This window comes from Camelus ferus, chromosome 25 (assembly GCF_009834535.1).
Source record: "Camelus ferus isolate YT-003-E chromosome 25, BCGSAC_Cfer_1.0, whole genome shotgun sequence".
NCBI classification, from domain to species: domain Eukaryota; kingdom Metazoa; phylum Chordata; class Mammalia; order Artiodactyla; family Camelidae; genus Camelus; species Camelus ferus.
The window spans coordinates 24,398,369-24,416,546 of record NC_045720.1 but is presented as its reverse complement, the minus strand read 5'-3'; the positions used below and the strand labels follow the sequence as shown (position 1 = coordinate 24,416,546).

Here is an 18,178-nt window from a genome sequence, read left to right as displayed (position 1 = left end):
AGGACAGAGAACAAGAAAAACTTTTGGAAACAAAAAATGAGATGACTAAAAAAACCCAACTGAATAGGAGATTTGGACAATAATGTTGAAGAAATTTCCCAGATAGTAGAACAAAAAGATCAAGGAAATGAGAAACAAGAGGTGAAAAGTAAAGAATTTAGAAGATCCAACAAAAGATCCAATTTTAAAACAAGAAAATGGAGAGAATGAAATCATCTAAAGAATTACACAAGAAAATTTCCCAGAACTAAAATGTGTAGAGAAGAGTCCGGATTGGAACAGGGGCATGTAAGAAAAGTAAAAACAGCAGAAGAAACTAAATGAGCACTTGTACTGAAAAACTGCAGTAAATTTAGGCAAATGAAAAGCTAATAAAAACTGGCAAATGAAAATCAGTTACATAGTTAACTAATTCCAGGAAAAATGAAGGGCTATACAGGAGGGAAGAAGCAGTTGCAGTGTTCTACTCGTGCAAAATACGCTATTCGTCCTACTTGCCCTACAATGGCGAAATGTATTTGGATGGTCAGAATAAAGTAAATCCTATATAGAAAGGATAGGCGGAAAGGAAGAGGAAGCAGTGGGAAAAATAACCCTGCTACACTGAGACAGCAGTAAAAAATATTATTTAGAAATATGGAAATACCAGGGAACACATCGACTTAGACGAATTCAATGTTTGGTTTGGCAGAGGAGGATTGACATTATTATAATTCTTTTAGTAAAATATGCCTTAATAAAAGCTATACACATATATTTGATAAAAATAAATATATAAAATTCAGATTAATACAAAAGGGAAAAACCAAGACTATAACAAAGGGTAAGAGAGACTGGAAAAATGAAGAGTCAAGACTTAGACATGTCATATATATATAAACTTTAAATATTATAAAAGAAATTTAAATGTATACCTGGACCCTACTTACAAGTTTTTTTTTATTATGGTCAAATGATATTTCTCTTATTTTCACATTATGTTGATGCCTTGATATATGAAATTTATGTTTTTGTTTGGCATCTTTAAGTTTACAAAAAAAAAATACTAACTTTTTAAAGACAAGAACAAAAGATCTAAACTGTCACACATAGCATTCTCTACCAAGTTAGTAAGAGTAAGTTTATAACAATATAGCACTGCAAAACTTTCAAAGTGAAGCTAGGGAATAGCTCACTTCCTACCTTAGTCATTGGTTGTAAGGAACACTCACTCAAACCAGCTGTAGTGATGGGGAATTTATTTACAGGATAAAGCATTATTTAAAAAAACTCAAGGGCAGGTTTGATAAGAGACTGGAACAAGGAAACAATGCCATCAAGATCCAAGGCTGCTGACTTCATTCTATTTTCTCTCTCCAGGGCCACAGGACTCTCATTTCTTCATCTTTCTAGGCACCTGAATCAATACTTTCTTTCTCTATGGAGTTTCTGTGTTTCACTCTAACAAGCCCAAACATGGCTACTCCAAGGTCAGCTTTAGGAGATCTCTCTAAATATCCCAAAGTTGTGAGAAGAATTTCTAAATCCCAATTCCAAATGTATGGAAGATGAGTCTGATTAACTCAGCCTGAGTCACAGTGTCTACAATTGATCACACAGCTGTGGGCTGTGTGTATGGGGTGGGGTGGACGGTGGGGGGCAGGGAGCTATTATGTGACCTGACTTTCACTCAGTAGGGACTGTGGGAAGACAGAAGAGATTGGCAACTGGGCAAACTAACACATTTGCTTTATCTTTTCAGCTTTCTTGATAAGAACTCAAAAGGTTTCTTTCCATCCCTAGCCCAGTTCTTCCAAATGAAATAGACACTTAGTAAACTGGAGTGATTAACAGTTATCCCAAATGAAGTGGTGAAATGTGAAAAGTGTAAAGAGAAATGTATGTCTCTCTTCTCATTTTTGAATAATTTTTTCACATGTATGCATTAGAATTCTAAATCAGGGGAGTTATAGGAAACTTTCTTAGTTCTATTTTCCTTCTTAGAGATATTCTCACAATTGACCAGTATTTTAGGTCAATAGGATTCCATGGTGATGTGAGTTGTTACTTGAAGATTTTCATTATGGCTGTTAATGGTGTAAGACCTTGTGTCGCAGGAAAACTTTGCCAGAAGTTATTGTTCAACCTATTATTGCTTTGCTTATTATTGAAGGATTAAAATTTTCATTTATGTTTCCAACTATGTGAAACCAATTCTTACACTCTCATCTATTTTATAGTCTATGTGGGTAAGTAATAAGGAATAGAGTTAGGATGATAAGTGATGGGCTACAAGAAATACATTAGATTCTAAAACACAAGTTAGTTGAACTAGCATTATTTTAGCCCCCATAATAATATCCCATATGTTTATTTCTTGATAATTGCTTTCATTTCCTTTTAGAGCTGAAAAAATTAAAACAAAATTAAAATTATGTTAAATGACACTCATATCTTGGCTTTTTTCCCTAAGTACATCAAGAAGAAATTCCAAAGAGAAGAGAGAAAGGAAAAACACTATATATTAGTAGGGTTTATCAGCAGTACTTTTATGGTTTAAAGAGTTTCAGTTTTAGGTTATGTGTGGGAAGACACCTGAGACAGGTGTGATTATAATCTCACTGCATTCCACATCTTCATAGATAAGTTAGTTTTGAGTAGGTAGTTGCTTATTTTATAAACTTACGAAACCATTTGGGCTTCCTGGATATCTCGCTAAGAAGTCAAGACAACTGCCTGCAGATTTTACAAATTTAAAGTAGATGGATAAGTAAAGTGTGGATAAAAATGTAACAAGTAGAAAATACCTTTGCTTCTTCCAACACATAATTTTCAAATCTACATCAGGGTTCTATTTAACTGTCACTAAGGAAATATTACACAGTTTGCTAGATCATCTTGTACTAGAGCTGAATGATGAATGGAAAAGAAAACAAAACTAGTCCATGAAATGATGACTTCATTACAGCGATTATTTTTAACTATTTAAAATTTATTTTATTCATGTGTCAGGTATGTGCTATGCTTTCACAGCAATTTTCACATTTAATTTTCTTAATAACCCTCTGAGGTAGATATTATCTTCTATGAAATGAGATATCAGGGACTTACATAAAGTCATGTTATTAATAATCAGTAAAGCCAGAAATCAAGTCAAAGTTTTATGGTTCCAAGGAATATCAGTATTTTGGTATATTGACTGCAACTAAAAAAAACAACTGTTCGAAAGAGTTCTTTTTTGGGAGGCAGTAACTGTGTGAAATGGCATGTCTTTATATTTGTGTCATATATTTATTCAGATCATTATTTGCACGGTTACAATTTCACTTGGATGACTATTCCTTAGGGGCAATTTCTTCAAAAACCTGTTTCCTCATAGGTTTGGCCACTGGTAATTCAGATATATTTCAGAAGCTCAGCTGCCTGAGTCTTTAAACAAAAAGAGTTTTTATATTTTATTCAGTAATATATACTTTTTCTTCCTTAAGTTAAAACATTCTTATTTTTTCTAATTTAAAAAAGTTGCTTATCTAAGTTAACTTCATGAAACTGCTCTTACGTGACTGTAATTTGAAACTCTGGAAAAGAACTCTCAAAATCAGACCAGTGTACTCTGGTTGAACTTTTGTTTTTCAGTTCATTGTGCTTAGCTTGCAGCTCAGGTTGATAATCTTGTCTGTGTTGACACTACAGTATCTACTCGTTGATATTATCCTGTCAGTTATAACTATTTTCATAAGGGATAGACCAAATTTAGTTCTTGATAGTTCAAAAATATTTAACTGTTATCATTAACACTTCTCAAAAAGTATCAACATCATTTTATTTTGTTTTTCATTTCCTAGCACTTTTAGAGAAGTTTCAGAGAAAACTTTCATTCAAAATTAATTGTTAATTAATGGTTAAAGGTATTATTAGCTATCTATGAACTAAATGAAAATCTGTAAGACTAATTTCCATTTTTTAAATATATAGTGCAAATCTGACCTCTTATGTCCTATACTCATATTGAATTAGATTAGATTAATGATAATAATCATAAATACCATTTCTGGCTACTAAATTAATATTCCTTAAATAATTATATTAGGTGGTATCATAATTGGGCAAATAATACATTAAAATAGATTTGTTTTCACAAGTTTCATTTAACATGTTATATATTTCAAACTATAGTTAAATGTAGTAGACTCTTATTTTCAAAGAACTCTGATGAGACAAAAAACACTATGTAAAACAAAAAGCATAATTCCTCTTGAGAGTTTACAGTGTACAGAGACATGTAATTTATGAAATTACTAATTTTTATTTATGCATATGGATATTATTTGATCTACTATTTTATTGATAAGCTGGACTTTAGCTGTGAAATTTACCTGTAAAATTGTTTTATGATAGAAAATAACATGCTTTTGCTTTCAGTATTAACATCATAAGAAAAAAATATACTAAAACCAGAATATTAAGGCCTCCTTTCTTTTTCTTCCTAAGGACAGCAAGGGAATTACAATACAAAGTAAAATAAAAATAAAGAGAAAGCATAGATTTGGGGAGGCACAATTTGGATTCAGAAATTTCTCCTAGCCTGAAGCATTACAACAGATACAGCACGCAGGAGGGATCTTTAAGGGAGTCTCCTGTGTCATCAGGGGTGTAGATTACATCATCATTGATTTCATCTTTCCATCTCCTAATTTTAATGCCTCAGCTTTCCCAAAGGCTTCTGTAATTTATCCCATGGGTTCTCAAAATAAGTGAATTTTAAAATAGAAACATTGCTTCAGTGTTGTCTATATTGTCTTTTTGCCTTTTATTGATATTACACCTATTTGCAGAGGTAACAGTACCTTCTGCTCCAGTTTCAATGAAAACATCTTTATATATTTACTGTTTTGTGAATGAGATGAGGAATTTTTGTGATTTGTGACATATGACACTAATAATACATTTAATTCACTTTACTGTAAAATTTAACAAAAGTGAATTTTGCTGAATTTATGAGACAAGAGCTATACCCAAAATAAATTTGCCAGAAATGTTTTGCATCATACTTCAACTATAACTTTATTTTTCTTCTTAGATCAGACTGGAGCAATCTTTCCCCAAATATATTTTATAAATAAACAAAATTACAGTAGTTCTCACTTTCTAATATGTTCACTCCTTCAGAGATTTACTGGGAGACAGTAAAAAAAATCTTGAAGAGGGTAATGAGTCCCAGCTGAGAATCACGTGCCAAGCTGCTCAATGACTTTTTCCTTAAAGACATAGATAAAAAGGATAGGAAACAAGTTTTAGCTATTAGGGAGTGTTTCTTTAAAAAAATATCTATAAGTTGCTACCTTGAAAATAGGTGAATTACCATTTCACATTGTCTTAACTTATCTGAGAGTAGGAAGGGATTTAAGAAGTTAGCAGCAGTTCTCAAATGTGTCTGCTATGTGATGCTAATTCAGGTAGAAGTTGCCACTAGTCTCTAGTAAAGAAGTTACATTTACTCTTCTCATGAATTAGTCTTTAGTGAATCCGTAATACTCCTTTGGTGTCAAAATAGCAATTTTAAGATGAAATGATGTGATGTGAAGCTAAACTATTGTTGTTATTTTTAATATATTCATTTAGCAAAATAAGAAGTTGGCAACTGTAAAATGGATTCCCCACCTTTTCCCTTAAAATTTTACTGGTTCATAAAGCCCCAAATTGGTGAGCTCTTTTCTAATGGCGCTTCTGCCTTTCCACAAATACTTCTTGAATCTCTGTGGTCAGATTATGAACATGACACACAGGTGTTGAATAGAGCTTAGAATCTCGTAACAGACACAAATAAATAATGATTATAATACAGCGGGACAAATGCTTTAAGGGAGATAGACATGCAGGCAGTACTGGAGCACATGAACAGGCACCGAACCCTGATCTAGGGAAGTCAGGCAAGGATTTCTCGAGGAAAGAGGTACAAAACATGAGTAGCATATATTGGCTTTGTGAGCGAAGTATCTCCTTCAGGGTATCTAGGTACTTAGAAAAGCAAACCAAGGGGCTGCATTATCATCATGGAATTAGAGCAAATGGCTATAGTTAGAACCTGTTGAACTCTGATGAAATAACAATGTCCCAGCCAATACATTTCCTTAGTGGTCAGATATTAATTTCTCTAGAGGCAGGGTAGTGTGATAACATTTTTGAGGTAAGAAGTGACATTCTCTTGTTCTGTCTCTCTCTGTCTCTCTTTGAGAGTGAAACTTTCCTCACCCTCCTCCAGACTCTGAATCTTTGTCTCAGAGGGAGAGTGTTTGAGGAGAAAACCGGTTTTGGTTTTCAAAACCCACCAAAGAGGATATACAGTAGGTGCCTCTGGATAAATCACAAGTAAGGCAGTTCCTAGGGAATAAAGCACTGGGGATGTGGGGGAATTTCCCCTGAGACTAAAACATTGCTCTCACAAGGTTGGGAAATAGAGGCGAGAGTGGTTGAGAGGGTACTCAAAGGGAGCTGTTAAAAGCAGAGTTTGGTGGCTCTCCAGGAGAGAAGCTCTATAGCCAGTCAGAGTCTCAAGGAGGTGAGAACACTGAGAAAAAAACAAAAGGCTGGAAGGGATGCCTAAGGAGGAAACCTCAAATTCCCATGTCACCCAGAAGTAGTCAGGAAAGCCACAGGACCTGGAGACACTTGTGGAGAGGACTGTATGGTTAACAGGAAGACCAGGCAGGCTTCACAATGCCTTGAGACTACGTAAGCATGACTGATATATAACTGGTATGGCTATACTGACTGATAAATTATCAATGTATTTGTATTCATTGATAGCCATTTATTTTCCCAGAATCATCTACTTTCCCCAAACTAAAGGATTAATGCCTGGGAAAGCAGAGAAGCCTAGGTCACTGCATAAGCACTAAACCCAGTGTCTGCATCCTTTCTGACTGTTTGGTATATTAGTTATCTTTTGTTGTACAGCACTTTACTCCAGGTAGCAGGATACAAGATTAACACACAAAAATCAATTGCATTTCTTTACATTAACAATGAATTAGCAGGAAAAGAAAGTAAAAAAAAAAAATCCCTTTTCAATTTGCAACCAAAACAATAAAATACATAGGAATAAATCTGTAGGTGAAAGACTTATACATGGAGAACTACAAAACATTGATTAAGGAAATTAAAGATGACTTAAAGAAATGGAAAGATATCCCATGCTCTTGAATTGGAAGAATCAATATCGTTAAAATGGCAGTACTGCCCAAGGCAATCTACAGATTTAATGTGATACCTATCAAATTACTCAGGACATTTTTTCAGAAATAGAACAAATGATCCTAAAATTTATATGGAATCACTAAAGACCCAGAATTGCCAAAGCAATACTGAAGGAAAAGAACGAAGCTGGAGGAATAACCCTCCCAGACTTTAGACAATACTACACAGCTATAGTAATCGAAACAGCATGGTATTGGCATAAAAACAGACATATGGCTCAATGGAACAGAATAGAGAGCCCAGAAATAAATCCACAGACCTACGGTCAATTAATCTTTGACAGAGAAGGCAAGAATATACAATGGAGAAAAGACAGTCTCTTCAGCAAGTGGTGTTGGGAAAACTGGACAGAAGCATGTAAATCAATGAAGTTAGAACACTCTCTTACTCCATACACAAAAATAAACTTAAAATGGCTTAAAGGCTTAAATGTAAGACAAGATACGATAAATCTCCTAGAAGAAAACATAGGCAGAACATTCTCTGACATAAATCTTAGCAATGTTCTCCTAGGGCAGTCTATCCAGGCAACAGAAGTAAAAACAAAAATAAACAAATGGGGCCTAATTAAACTTACAAGTTTTTGCACAGCAAAGGAAACCATAAGCAAAACAAAATGACAACTTATGGAATGAGAGAAGATATTTGCAAATGATGTGACTGACAAAGACTTAATTTCCAGAGTATATAAACAGCTCATACAACTTAATAACAACAAAAACCCCCCAACAATCCAATACAAAAATGGGCAGAAGACCTAAACAAGCAAGTCTCCAATGAAGACATACAGATGACCAATAGGCACATGAAAAAATGCTCAATACCACTAATTATCAGAGAAATGCAAATCAAAACTACAATGAGGTATCACCTCACACCAGTCAGAATGGCCATCATTCAAAAGTCCACAAACAATAAATGCTGGAGAGGTTATGGAGAAAAAGAACCCTCCTACAGTTCTGGTGAGAATGTAGTTTGGTGCAGCCATTATGGAAAACAGTATGGAGAAGTTTCAAAAAACTAAAAATAGACCTACCGTATGATTCAGCAATTCTACTTCTAGATACATATCTGGAGAGTACTCTGATTCAAAAAGATACATGCACTCCAATGTTCACAGTAGCACTATATACAATAGCCAAGACATGGAAGCAACCTAATGTCCACCGACAGATGACTAGATAAAGGAGCTGTGGTATATTTATACAATGGAATACTACTCAGCCATAAAAAAGAATAAAATAATGCCATTTGCAGCAACATGGATGGACCTGGAGATCATCATTCTAAGTGAAGTAAGCCAGAAAGAGAAAGAAACATACCATATGATATCACTCATACATGAAATCCAAAAAAAAAGTACACTATAAACTTATCTACAAAACGGAAACAGACTCACAGACATAGTAAACAACTTTATGGTTACTGGGGAAAGGGGGTGGGAAGGGATAAATTTGGGAGTTTGAGATTTACAAATGTTAGCCATTATACATAGGAATAGATTTTAGAAGGTTTCTTCTGTATAGCATAGGGAAATGTTCAATATCTTGTAATAACCTTTAATGAAAATATATGAAAACAAATAAACGTATGTATATGCATGACTAGGACATTGTGCTGTACATCAGAAATTGACACATTGTAATTGACTGTACTTAAAAAAAAATGACAAAAACTGGCAGCTTAAAGCAATAATTACCATTTATTATGTCACACAGTTTCTGTGGGTCAGGAATTTGGAACAGCTTAGCCCAGCTCTTCTGGCTCATGATATATCATGAGTCAAGATGTCAGCTGAGTCTGCAGTCTTGATGGGCTGAGGAATCAGTCCTAAGATGTGTCACTCACATGGCTGGCAAGTTGCAGGAGACCTCAGTTCCTCACCATGTAGACCTCTCTGTGAAGCTGCTTGAGTGTCTTCGTAACATGTGACCTGCCTTCTCCATGAGTGACCTAAGAGAGAGCAAGGAAGAAGCTACAATGTCTTTTATGACTTAGCCTCCAAAATCACACTCCATCATTTTTGAAACAACCACTGATGACACAGGTCATCCCTATTCAATGTGGAAGAGACTACACAGTGTGTAATAACCAGGAGGTGAAAATAATTGGGGTCCATCTTGAAGGCTCCTACCACAGCTGGTGGCCTTGTCATATGGTTAAATATTTTTAATGTCACTTTCACAGGAGTCAGAGTAGCCTTGAAAAATGAGGCAGAAGTGCAAGGCAAATTCCAACCTGACTGATTAAATTTTTGTCTTCCTCCAAGAATGGTACCTCAAATAAAAACTGAGTTGTATAAAAATGCAAATTTTGTTCTTGCACACCTGAATTTTTGTACTGAGATTCATGGCTACTGTGTCCCATGTGACTGCTCCCTGAATTCAACTGGCAAAATTTGCTTTGTTCACCACTCCTCTTTTGTTGCTTTAATTCTTTAAAAGGTACAATCCTTCAATAACTTTGCTATTTATATGAATCTGGGAGGCACTCTGCCTCCTGCATTAGGTAGTGATTTCATTGTATCATTCCTTCTGGCAGTCGAGAAAGTGGAGGGCTTGTAATGTAATCCTGTAACCTTCCTAGAAGAGCACCTGTGCAGTACGGCAAATGCTAACTAGGGCTGCCTTGGCGTTCAGAACAGAGAAGAGCAGGTTGGCAGTGAGGGTCTCTGGATTTATGCACTATTCATATTTCAGGTCAATTACCTGTTTGGGGGGGAAAGTACTGGTAAAATTTAATTAAGTTTATTAACAAGCTATCATCAATGATATAGTACAGCAGTTATCCAATGAATTATCAAAGGGCATTTCCGAGTGCAATGCCTTTGAAAGTTTCTAGTACTTGAGTTGTAGAATTTTAGAAATGCTGCCATGTTTTAGAGTTATACTGTTATTCTTGGAAACATGTTTAAAAATCCTAAACTACTTGGATATATTTGGAACCTGAGTGAAAAAAGAAAGAAATATGAAGTTCTAAGTAATTTATCAATGGTAGTAGCAATAATTCCCAAACCAAGAAAAGAATGAGAAATTTCTGATTTGTGTCTCATAAAAAATAAGAAAAATTTCAAGCCTCTGTGGGCTATATATATTTTACCAGGTCTTTTCTTCAACACAAGGCAACCGCTGTGGAGCTATTAATCATATACTAGAAAAAGACATTCTGTGGAGTTGAAATATAATTTCCATATGTCAAATAGCTATGTAAATTGCTTCTGAGTCTAGTCAGGAGAAGACACACCCCTACCTCTCATCAAAAATGAAAGATCATACCCAGAATGGAAGAATAATAATAAGGGCTACCGTGACAGCTATGGAGGTACACTATTAGAATCTCCCTTTAAGAAAGAACTTGCTCTTCAGCTGCAAGGAGGGCGGGGAGCTGACAGCCTCTGGCTATTAAAGGCTTCAGGATTTATTTCAGCTTCTGAGCTGATGTTATGCCCTTCCAGACAGCCCCTGTCTAATGACTGAACATGTAGGGGTCCTAAGGCCTGGCTATTTCTGCTCAATGTAGGACTCTTCTAATGGGTAATCTTTGCTCAGGAGCTCTTCTCATTGAGTTGGCTGATACTTTGTCACATGTAAATCATGGTGGGAGGCTCTTTCTGTCCAATCCTCTTCCTACTCTCTTCTTTCACAGGTATCAGACTTGTACTGTGGTCTAAAAGTGTTTCCTACCCAATCTTCCTTCCTCCCCCTCTTATCTTTCACATGGATTGTCCCCTAATGAACTTCTTGCATTCCCAACTCCATTTCAACATCTGCTTCCCAGAAGCCCAAAATGACACAGCTACTATTTACTAAGAACATACTATATGAAGGAGTATATCATAGTGTGTTTGGGGAAGTTATTTAACCTCTTCTAACAGTTCTCTCATCTATAAAGTGGGGTTGTAAGAATTAAATGAAATAATCTACAAGGAACATTTTGTCTGATGTCTGGTATACAGCAAGTACTCAATAAATGGTATGTAATACTAAAGGTATTATTATGCTATATGCTAGACACTGTGTGAGGAATTTTTTATTACTTGTAGTACTTGTTATAATTAGCAAGTATTATTATGCTCATTTAACATATGAGGAAACTAGTGTTCAATGAAGTTAAGATAACTTGCTCAAATTGCTGAATTTATATAGCTAGAATGCACAACCTGGGATTAAAACCCAGCAAGTTCTGTGGAGGAGAGCAACATATATATATGTTAAAGAATCCACTGCTGTTATGTAGAATGTAAAGGAGCTCCACATCCTCTATGACTTGATATGTACAATTTGTATCTAATAAAAACTACTTTGGAAATTGTTTCATAACTATAATTCTATACTCTTAATTCTACCACATATATGACATCAGAATCTGCCAATGGATGCTTAAGACCAAGAATTTGTCTAAAAGCTTAGAAGAGCAATACATAATGCCACTGCCACTCTCTGATGAGTACTGGTCAGTTATTTTTATAGAATGGCTTTCAATTTGGGTTTGATTGATGTCTTTTCATGATTCGATTGAGGTTATGTTTAATATTCCACAGTCTTGCTATTGCTAGAAAAATTGCATCAACTGAAGTCACTCCCCCTCTGTCTGTCCCAACTTCCAATCCATACACAGTACAAATGTTAAAGCTCATTATAAAAAGATGCAAAAGAAATAACAGTAGAAGCATAATGAGCAGAGGAAGTCAAAATATTATAAAGAATCTGTAGTGAGGTGCAGCAATTTGAACCAAAGGTAGCTTTTGGAGCGCATCTGTATTATTCCTCACTTCGTAGTTTTAAGGTAAACAATCCTAAGTACAATTTAAGAAGTTATGCTACATGAAGTTAAAAAAAATTCTGATATTGTGCTATTTCCTCAGGAATGAGGTGGTGCTGGATGGGGTTGCTGGAATGGATTTAGGGGGTGGACAGTTTTCTTACACACATTCTGCCAGGAAACCAGTCTTTTTTCTAAATAAATCCATGAGGTTGACTAAATAAGCCCTCCTATATGCAAAAAAGGTGTATGATTTATGATCTGAAAAGTAATGTGGCCACATTATGCCCAATGTGGCTATTGGCCTTTAAACTAATTTAAGCCAAGAATGGTCAGCATGACCTTAGACAGAAAAAGATGACCAGTAAATGACCTTGTGGTCTGGTGACAAGGGTTAAGATACCTCAGAACGACAGGTCTGAACAAATAGCCACTTGCGGCTAGAGTGATGCTACCAAACCACCAAAGAGAAGGACTGTTGAAAAATGAAAATTACTGTAACAGAATAATATGTAATTATAAAAAAAGTATAACTTAATATTCATTATATTTTTGTGTGAGTTTACTCATAATGCAATCCGTATACTGTGAATAGATATTTTTTAGAACATTTTTCAAGTAAACAACTAATTCAGTTACAAGTCTACTGTAGAAAATGGAGTCTAGATGGGCTCCAGAGACCACAGGTCACAGTAACAATACATAGAAACTCCCGGATGTTTGCTGCCCAAAAGGGATGTTTGTGAAAACACATTTTTGCACAAGGACTGTTACATATGCACAGAAGTACGTGTGTATCAGAACAGAAAATGCACTTTGGGGAAATTAAGCAAATATAGTTTAAAAAAGTGGACTTTTAAGTATGGTTATAAATCTCCAAAAGAAATAGCTCTAATTTATTGCCCATGAGGGAGAAATTCTGGGTGTACTCTTTCTGGATGTACTTTCCTCTTCACTGTTACAACTATGGCACAGAGGGGTAATTATCACTTTGTGAATTCTACTGTGAAAGGACCAAGGTGATCTCACTAGAAATGTTTCCCAGAGACTCTCCTTTGTTTTCTAAAATAATATAATTGAATGTGAAATAAATGGCTGGCACATTTTAAAACATTTATGTATTACAAATGACAGCAAACTTGGAAAAACTAGAAGTGCCTAAAAATGCTATGGCTGTGCCATCAAAGAAGGCATAGGCTCTTGTGTTTTAGGGGAACATATTAAATTACATATCTTTAAAAAATGTAATAAAAAACAATGTTCAGAAAGTTCCTCAAGCAATTCTGTATTAATCTGGCTTTTAGTAAATAAAACTCTAAGGAAAACTTCCTTCCAAATGTGAATGTGTCACAGTAAAAATCTACTGACATGGAAATAAGATGAAACAAATAATATTTTCCCTTAAATACAAAGGGATTATGGTTATGATTCACTAATTAGAAAAAATAACATAATTTAAAACTATGATAAATTTTATATGAGAGTTGTAGTGAGACCAATTTATTTTGATGGATAATTGTTGTGTAGTAAGTAGGGGTTGTAAACTGTGCTATATAACGTGGGATAGTTTAATTCACTATGATTATAAGACAGAACAAAGCAGAAAGTAGATTCTAAATAAATAATTTGATGATGATGCTGAATATTGCAAAATCAATTAAAATGGTATTATGTTTTGTGTTGTTAAATAATGTCCACTTTATAAATGCTATAAGGTTTATTAAATTTAAGTAGTTGCTTTAGTCTTTCATAATGTCTGAATATATTAATTGAATTAAGTAAACTCTGACTGTAAAAGAGAAGCACTCTCAAGTACTTTGTGGGTCAATCTGGCTTGATAAATTAACAAAGCTTATTCCATCTCCAAGAAAATGTGGGCTTATTCAAAGTTATTCCTTTTTGAACCCCTAGTTCATTCCAACGTACTATTATTCTAACCATTCAAACATGATCTTGTAGGAAAAAATGAAAATCATAAAATAGTTTAACATGAAAAAGGGCATATAATAGATCACATTTATGTGCCTTTTTAACTCTGATGTTGAGATTATTAAATAAAACAGTGCTCCCCATGGTGTCTGACATGGCATAATCTAGTATTTGGCTGCTTGGATAGTTTTCCTGATATTTGTCACCAATGTTGGGCAGTTGTTCAACCAGAGAAACTGGATTAAGCACTTTTAACATACACAAATAAAAACTCTTCTTTATCAAAGGAATGAGAAAGTGAAAGGTAAAACAGAACTTTTCTAAGGTGGATTTATAGAAAGTATGCTTGATGTATATATTCTCAACGTCATGGTTTTATCTATAGAAGATATTTCTTTTTTATTTACATTTATAATTACATTATAAAATGTTAAAGAATATAGAAGTTTTGTCATTAACAGACCAGTTTTTTCCTGAGTGTGTTTGAGGAAAGCAAACTTTATTGGACATCTGAAATGTTATAAAATATGAACACTTAACTCACTTCAGGGAATACTACTGGTGACAAAAATTTCCCTTCAACATTTTTCCTGTAAACATTTCATTTTTCTATGATCTAAACAACTGATCTTTTCCGTATGAATTTCCCATGGTAAGATCTTGAGCAAACCATTTCATTTCAAGGCCTCAGATTAGGAAACGTACAAATTAGTTGTTTTTCAAAACATGGGTCATTACTCCATTAGTGGGTCACAACTAAATATATTTACACAATAAAATGGAATTGATTCAATTTGAATAGAAAATATAGAGGACAAGCCACATTAAAAGACTACTTTGCAAATTTTGTTTCAGTTTTAAATGTATGTATGCATACTGTGTGATGTAAAATGTATTCTCTACTATGAGTTACAGGCAAAACATTTTGACAAATATTGTTCTAAAGAATATTGTCCTAAATAGTGTTCTAAAGTGTCTTTTACGTCTAAAATGAAATTATTCTAGTTTTCAGTTCAAAAATTCTGATAATGTCATATAGTTTGTTGCCTGATAGGCAACAGTAGCTAGCTACAAGGGCATTTAGTTAAAGTGACTAGAAAACACTTACTCTCTCAATTAGCTGTAATCCTTAATACCCATGTAAGTCATTAAAAGACAACTCCTTGGGCTTTCAACTCCACTGAACAAATCCCAGGCCCAAGGCAGACAGGAATTTGGCATGTTGGAGAAACAGAAGTTGGTGAGAATGGGGTCTAGTGAAAAGAGACAGAATGGTAGTAGATGAGTTAAGAGATGTAGGAGGGAGCAGGACTGAGTAAAGCCCTATAAACCACAGTGAGACAGGAAGGAAGAGGGCAGGCGACAGCCGTTCAAGGAATGACACAGCAGTTAACACCAAGATGGCAGCAAATTCAATTCCCAGTAGGCCTTGAGGCTACAGATGGCAGATTTGACTTCTAGTAGTCCTTGAGCTTCATTACACGCTCATTGTAATATATTAACATGGTAAATGGCATGCCCACAGGTGCTATGACAGTTCTGAGGCTAACCATAAAAGGTCAAAAAGTGGGTGGTGAATCCCAGACTCTTTCCCAAAAGTAGTCGGAATAACCCTCCCACTTGTTAGTATATGAAGTTACTGAGCTCATAAAACCTAACAGCCTCTGCACCTTGTGGCCACTCTCCCTTCTGAGTGAGAAGGACCACACTCTGTCTATGGAGTGTGTAACTACTTTTACTTTAAACTAAGCACCCAACCCCACACCTCGTGGCCTTTCTCTTGCCTTCTGAGACAGCCTGTACTCGGTCTATGGAGTATGTATCTCTCTGAATAAATTCACTTTTACTCAGTTGTGGCTCGCTCTTAATTCTTTCCTTTGTGACATCAAAGACCCACACTTGGAGGGGAACATCCCTAGGACTCAACCAAGACCTGGGACATGGCCAACCTCTCTCACCCTACTTTTTCCTGTATCAACGGTAAAGTGTTTATAGAGTATATATTTATTGCCACAGGAAGCCATTTGAGAGCTGCAAAGGACTTTTGTGATCGTTTTTTTCTTGAAGACTAGTAAGGCCACCGTATAGAAAATAGATTTTACACAGCAAGAATGAAACTATGGAGGTTAGGAGGCTGTAACAGTCATTCGGGTGAGAGATGGTTGTGGCTTTGATTAAGGTAGTAGTAGTGATGAAAAAAATGGATGGATTTGGTAAAGTTTTAAAAATATACAATACATAATTTGCTGGTAGACTGGGACGGGGGGAGTGTTGGCAAAGAAGGGAATCAATAAGTCCTAGAATTTTCGTTGGTGCAATTACGTGGATGGTTTCATCAGTTTTGAGGGAGAAGAGCAAGTTGGGAGACACGGTGGCAGGAATCCAGAGTTCTGTTTGGGACATGTTAACTTTGAGATACATACTAGGCACCTAAGTGAATATGTCAACAAAGCAGAACTGGGTTTCAGGGGAGAAGTAAGGACTGCTCGATTTTATGCATTTGGGCATCATTAGCATATTAATAGTACTTATAGCCACAGGACTGCTACCTCCAAGAATGTCATGCAGTGTCTCTTTTCATCTTGATTAACAACTTAAGGTAGATATTTTCTTTTTATATCGATAGTTAGCTTCTTTTTATATCTGAGCAACTCCAGTGATCAGAGATACATGTGCTGAAAGTCAAGCAGCTACTGAATGAGGTCTGGATTCAAGTCCATTTGATAAAGAGTTCTTGTTCCTTCCACTACACCAGGTTGTTTTATTGAAGCATTCATTAGAATATGTGAATTTCTGACTGAAGGATTTTTAATTTTTTGAATAACGGTTTTCTTTAAAAGGTCTGTCTAGTCTTGAAAGAATGAAGCTAATTCAGAATCTAATTCAAGCTTATAAATTCATTGGTCTTCTCTATCCCTATGCAACTTCCCTGTGGCAGGTGCCATTAACAGTTCCTTTTTTTCTTTAACTTAACTCCTTTGGCTTGTGGGATATGACTCCCTTTTTTCCTTCTTTCTCATATCTTGATTACCTTTTCTTCACTAATCCTTAACTACACCTGTTATGCAGGGATTTTTAGGCTTCTTTCTTCAATTTGCACATTCCCCTTTTACATTTTTTGTCACTGCTTCAAATACTAAATATACCCTTATGGCCCTCACATTTTTAGCTTCTACTTTAGACATTTCTCCCTAGCTCTAGTAGACCAGGTCCAAAGATTTCTGAAAGGAATTAGACTAAAGTCCCCCTCACTTCGCTATGAGACTGAAGAGGAGTGACGTGTAGGGCCTGTGATGATCTCATGTGTACTTTTATTTAGCATTTCCTTTACGTATAAGCACTTACATATTGGCTGCTCTTACAGTTTGAAATCTAGAGAGGCAGGCAGTGAGTGATTCACGAAGAGCGGTTTAGGATGGCATGAAGCCAACCCCGTGAACATTAAGAAGTCCTTGGCCACAGGAACATAATGTGCAAAGGCAGAACCAGTAGTTCTTCAAAGAGATTTAACGAATATTCCTTGGAGTGTATCAGTTTGGCCGAATATTAAAAAGGAAATGGAAAGAGAATCCCACTATGGAAGGAGAAAAGTTGGGAACCGAAAAGGCATTTGAACAGAATGTTGCACTGCAGCACGTCTTGAAGAGAGCAAGGTGCTAATTACGGCGAGGGAAGAGAATGAACACACTTATATATTAAATATATTATATTTAAAATATATTAAATATATTATATTTAAAATATATTAAATATATTAAAAACCAGAAGCGGGACACGTTAAAAACCCAGTATTTGTTAAGAATCCATGGTAAAGTAAACACCTCACCCCTAGCCGGCTCCAGCGGCGTGTCCTCACAGTCCGGCGCGCGGCGCACCGCCCAGGTCGCCCCGCCCCTTCCCCCAGCAGCCCCTCCGCGGAGCCTCGTGCACGTGCGCGGCGGATCCCAGCCCCTCCGCCCTGTCGGCCAATGAGAAATGGATTCGTAATTCCCCGCCGCCCGGCCACACGTCACGTGATCGCGTCTCCCCGCCCTCTCACCCCGCGGCCTCTGGTTCTGAGAAGATGGCGAAGGTCTCAGAGCTTTACGATGTCACTTGGGAAGGTAACTGCGGGCGGGGCGGGCGCGGAAAAACCAAAAGCGCTGGGAAGCGGCTCGGTAGTACTTGCTGCTTTCGGAAAGCTGGATTCTCCGGTCTCTTCGGCACTGAACCGGCCGAGCTGAGGTGGTGGCTGAGGTGGAGGTTGAGGCTG

The 18,178-nt window shown here is 36.0% G+C and overlaps 1 protein-coding gene and 1 long non-coding RNA gene across 4 annotated transcripts in view; one reads left to right on the top strand and one right to left on the bottom strand.

Annotated features, from left to right (window-relative positions):
• Positions 1 to 17,855, bottom strand: part of LOC116659853 — a 103,595-nt gene extending 85,740 nt beyond the window's left edge. The window contains exons 1-3 of one of the 2 annotated variants that reach the window (XR_004315210.1): positions 17,753 to 17,855; positions 8,936 to 9,189; positions 5,146 to 5,237 (exon numbers count right to left, since the gene is read on the bottom strand). This is a non-coding gene — a long non-coding RNA (uncharacterized LOC116659853). Of the gene's footprint in view, positions 1 to 5,145; positions 5,238 to 8,935; positions 9,190 to 17,752 lie in introns of those variants that run through there. The other variant, XR_004315209.1, reaches the window with a different exon arrangement.
• Positions 17,856 to 17,904: 49 nt separating this feature from the next.
• Positions 17,905 to 18,178, top strand: part of EMC2 (ER membrane protein complex subunit 2) — a 43,457-nt gene continuing 43,183 nt past the window's right edge. Inside the window, exon 1 of one of the 2 annotated variants that reach the window (XM_032467900.1) lies at positions 17,905 to 18,029. In XM_032467900.1, the coding sequence (XP_032323791.1) occupies positions 17,990 to 18,029 (40 nt within the window). In that variant the 5' untranslated portion in view covers positions 17,905 to 17,989. The remainder of the gene's footprint in view (positions 18,030 to 18,178) is intronic. The other variant, XM_032467901.1, reaches the window with a different exon arrangement.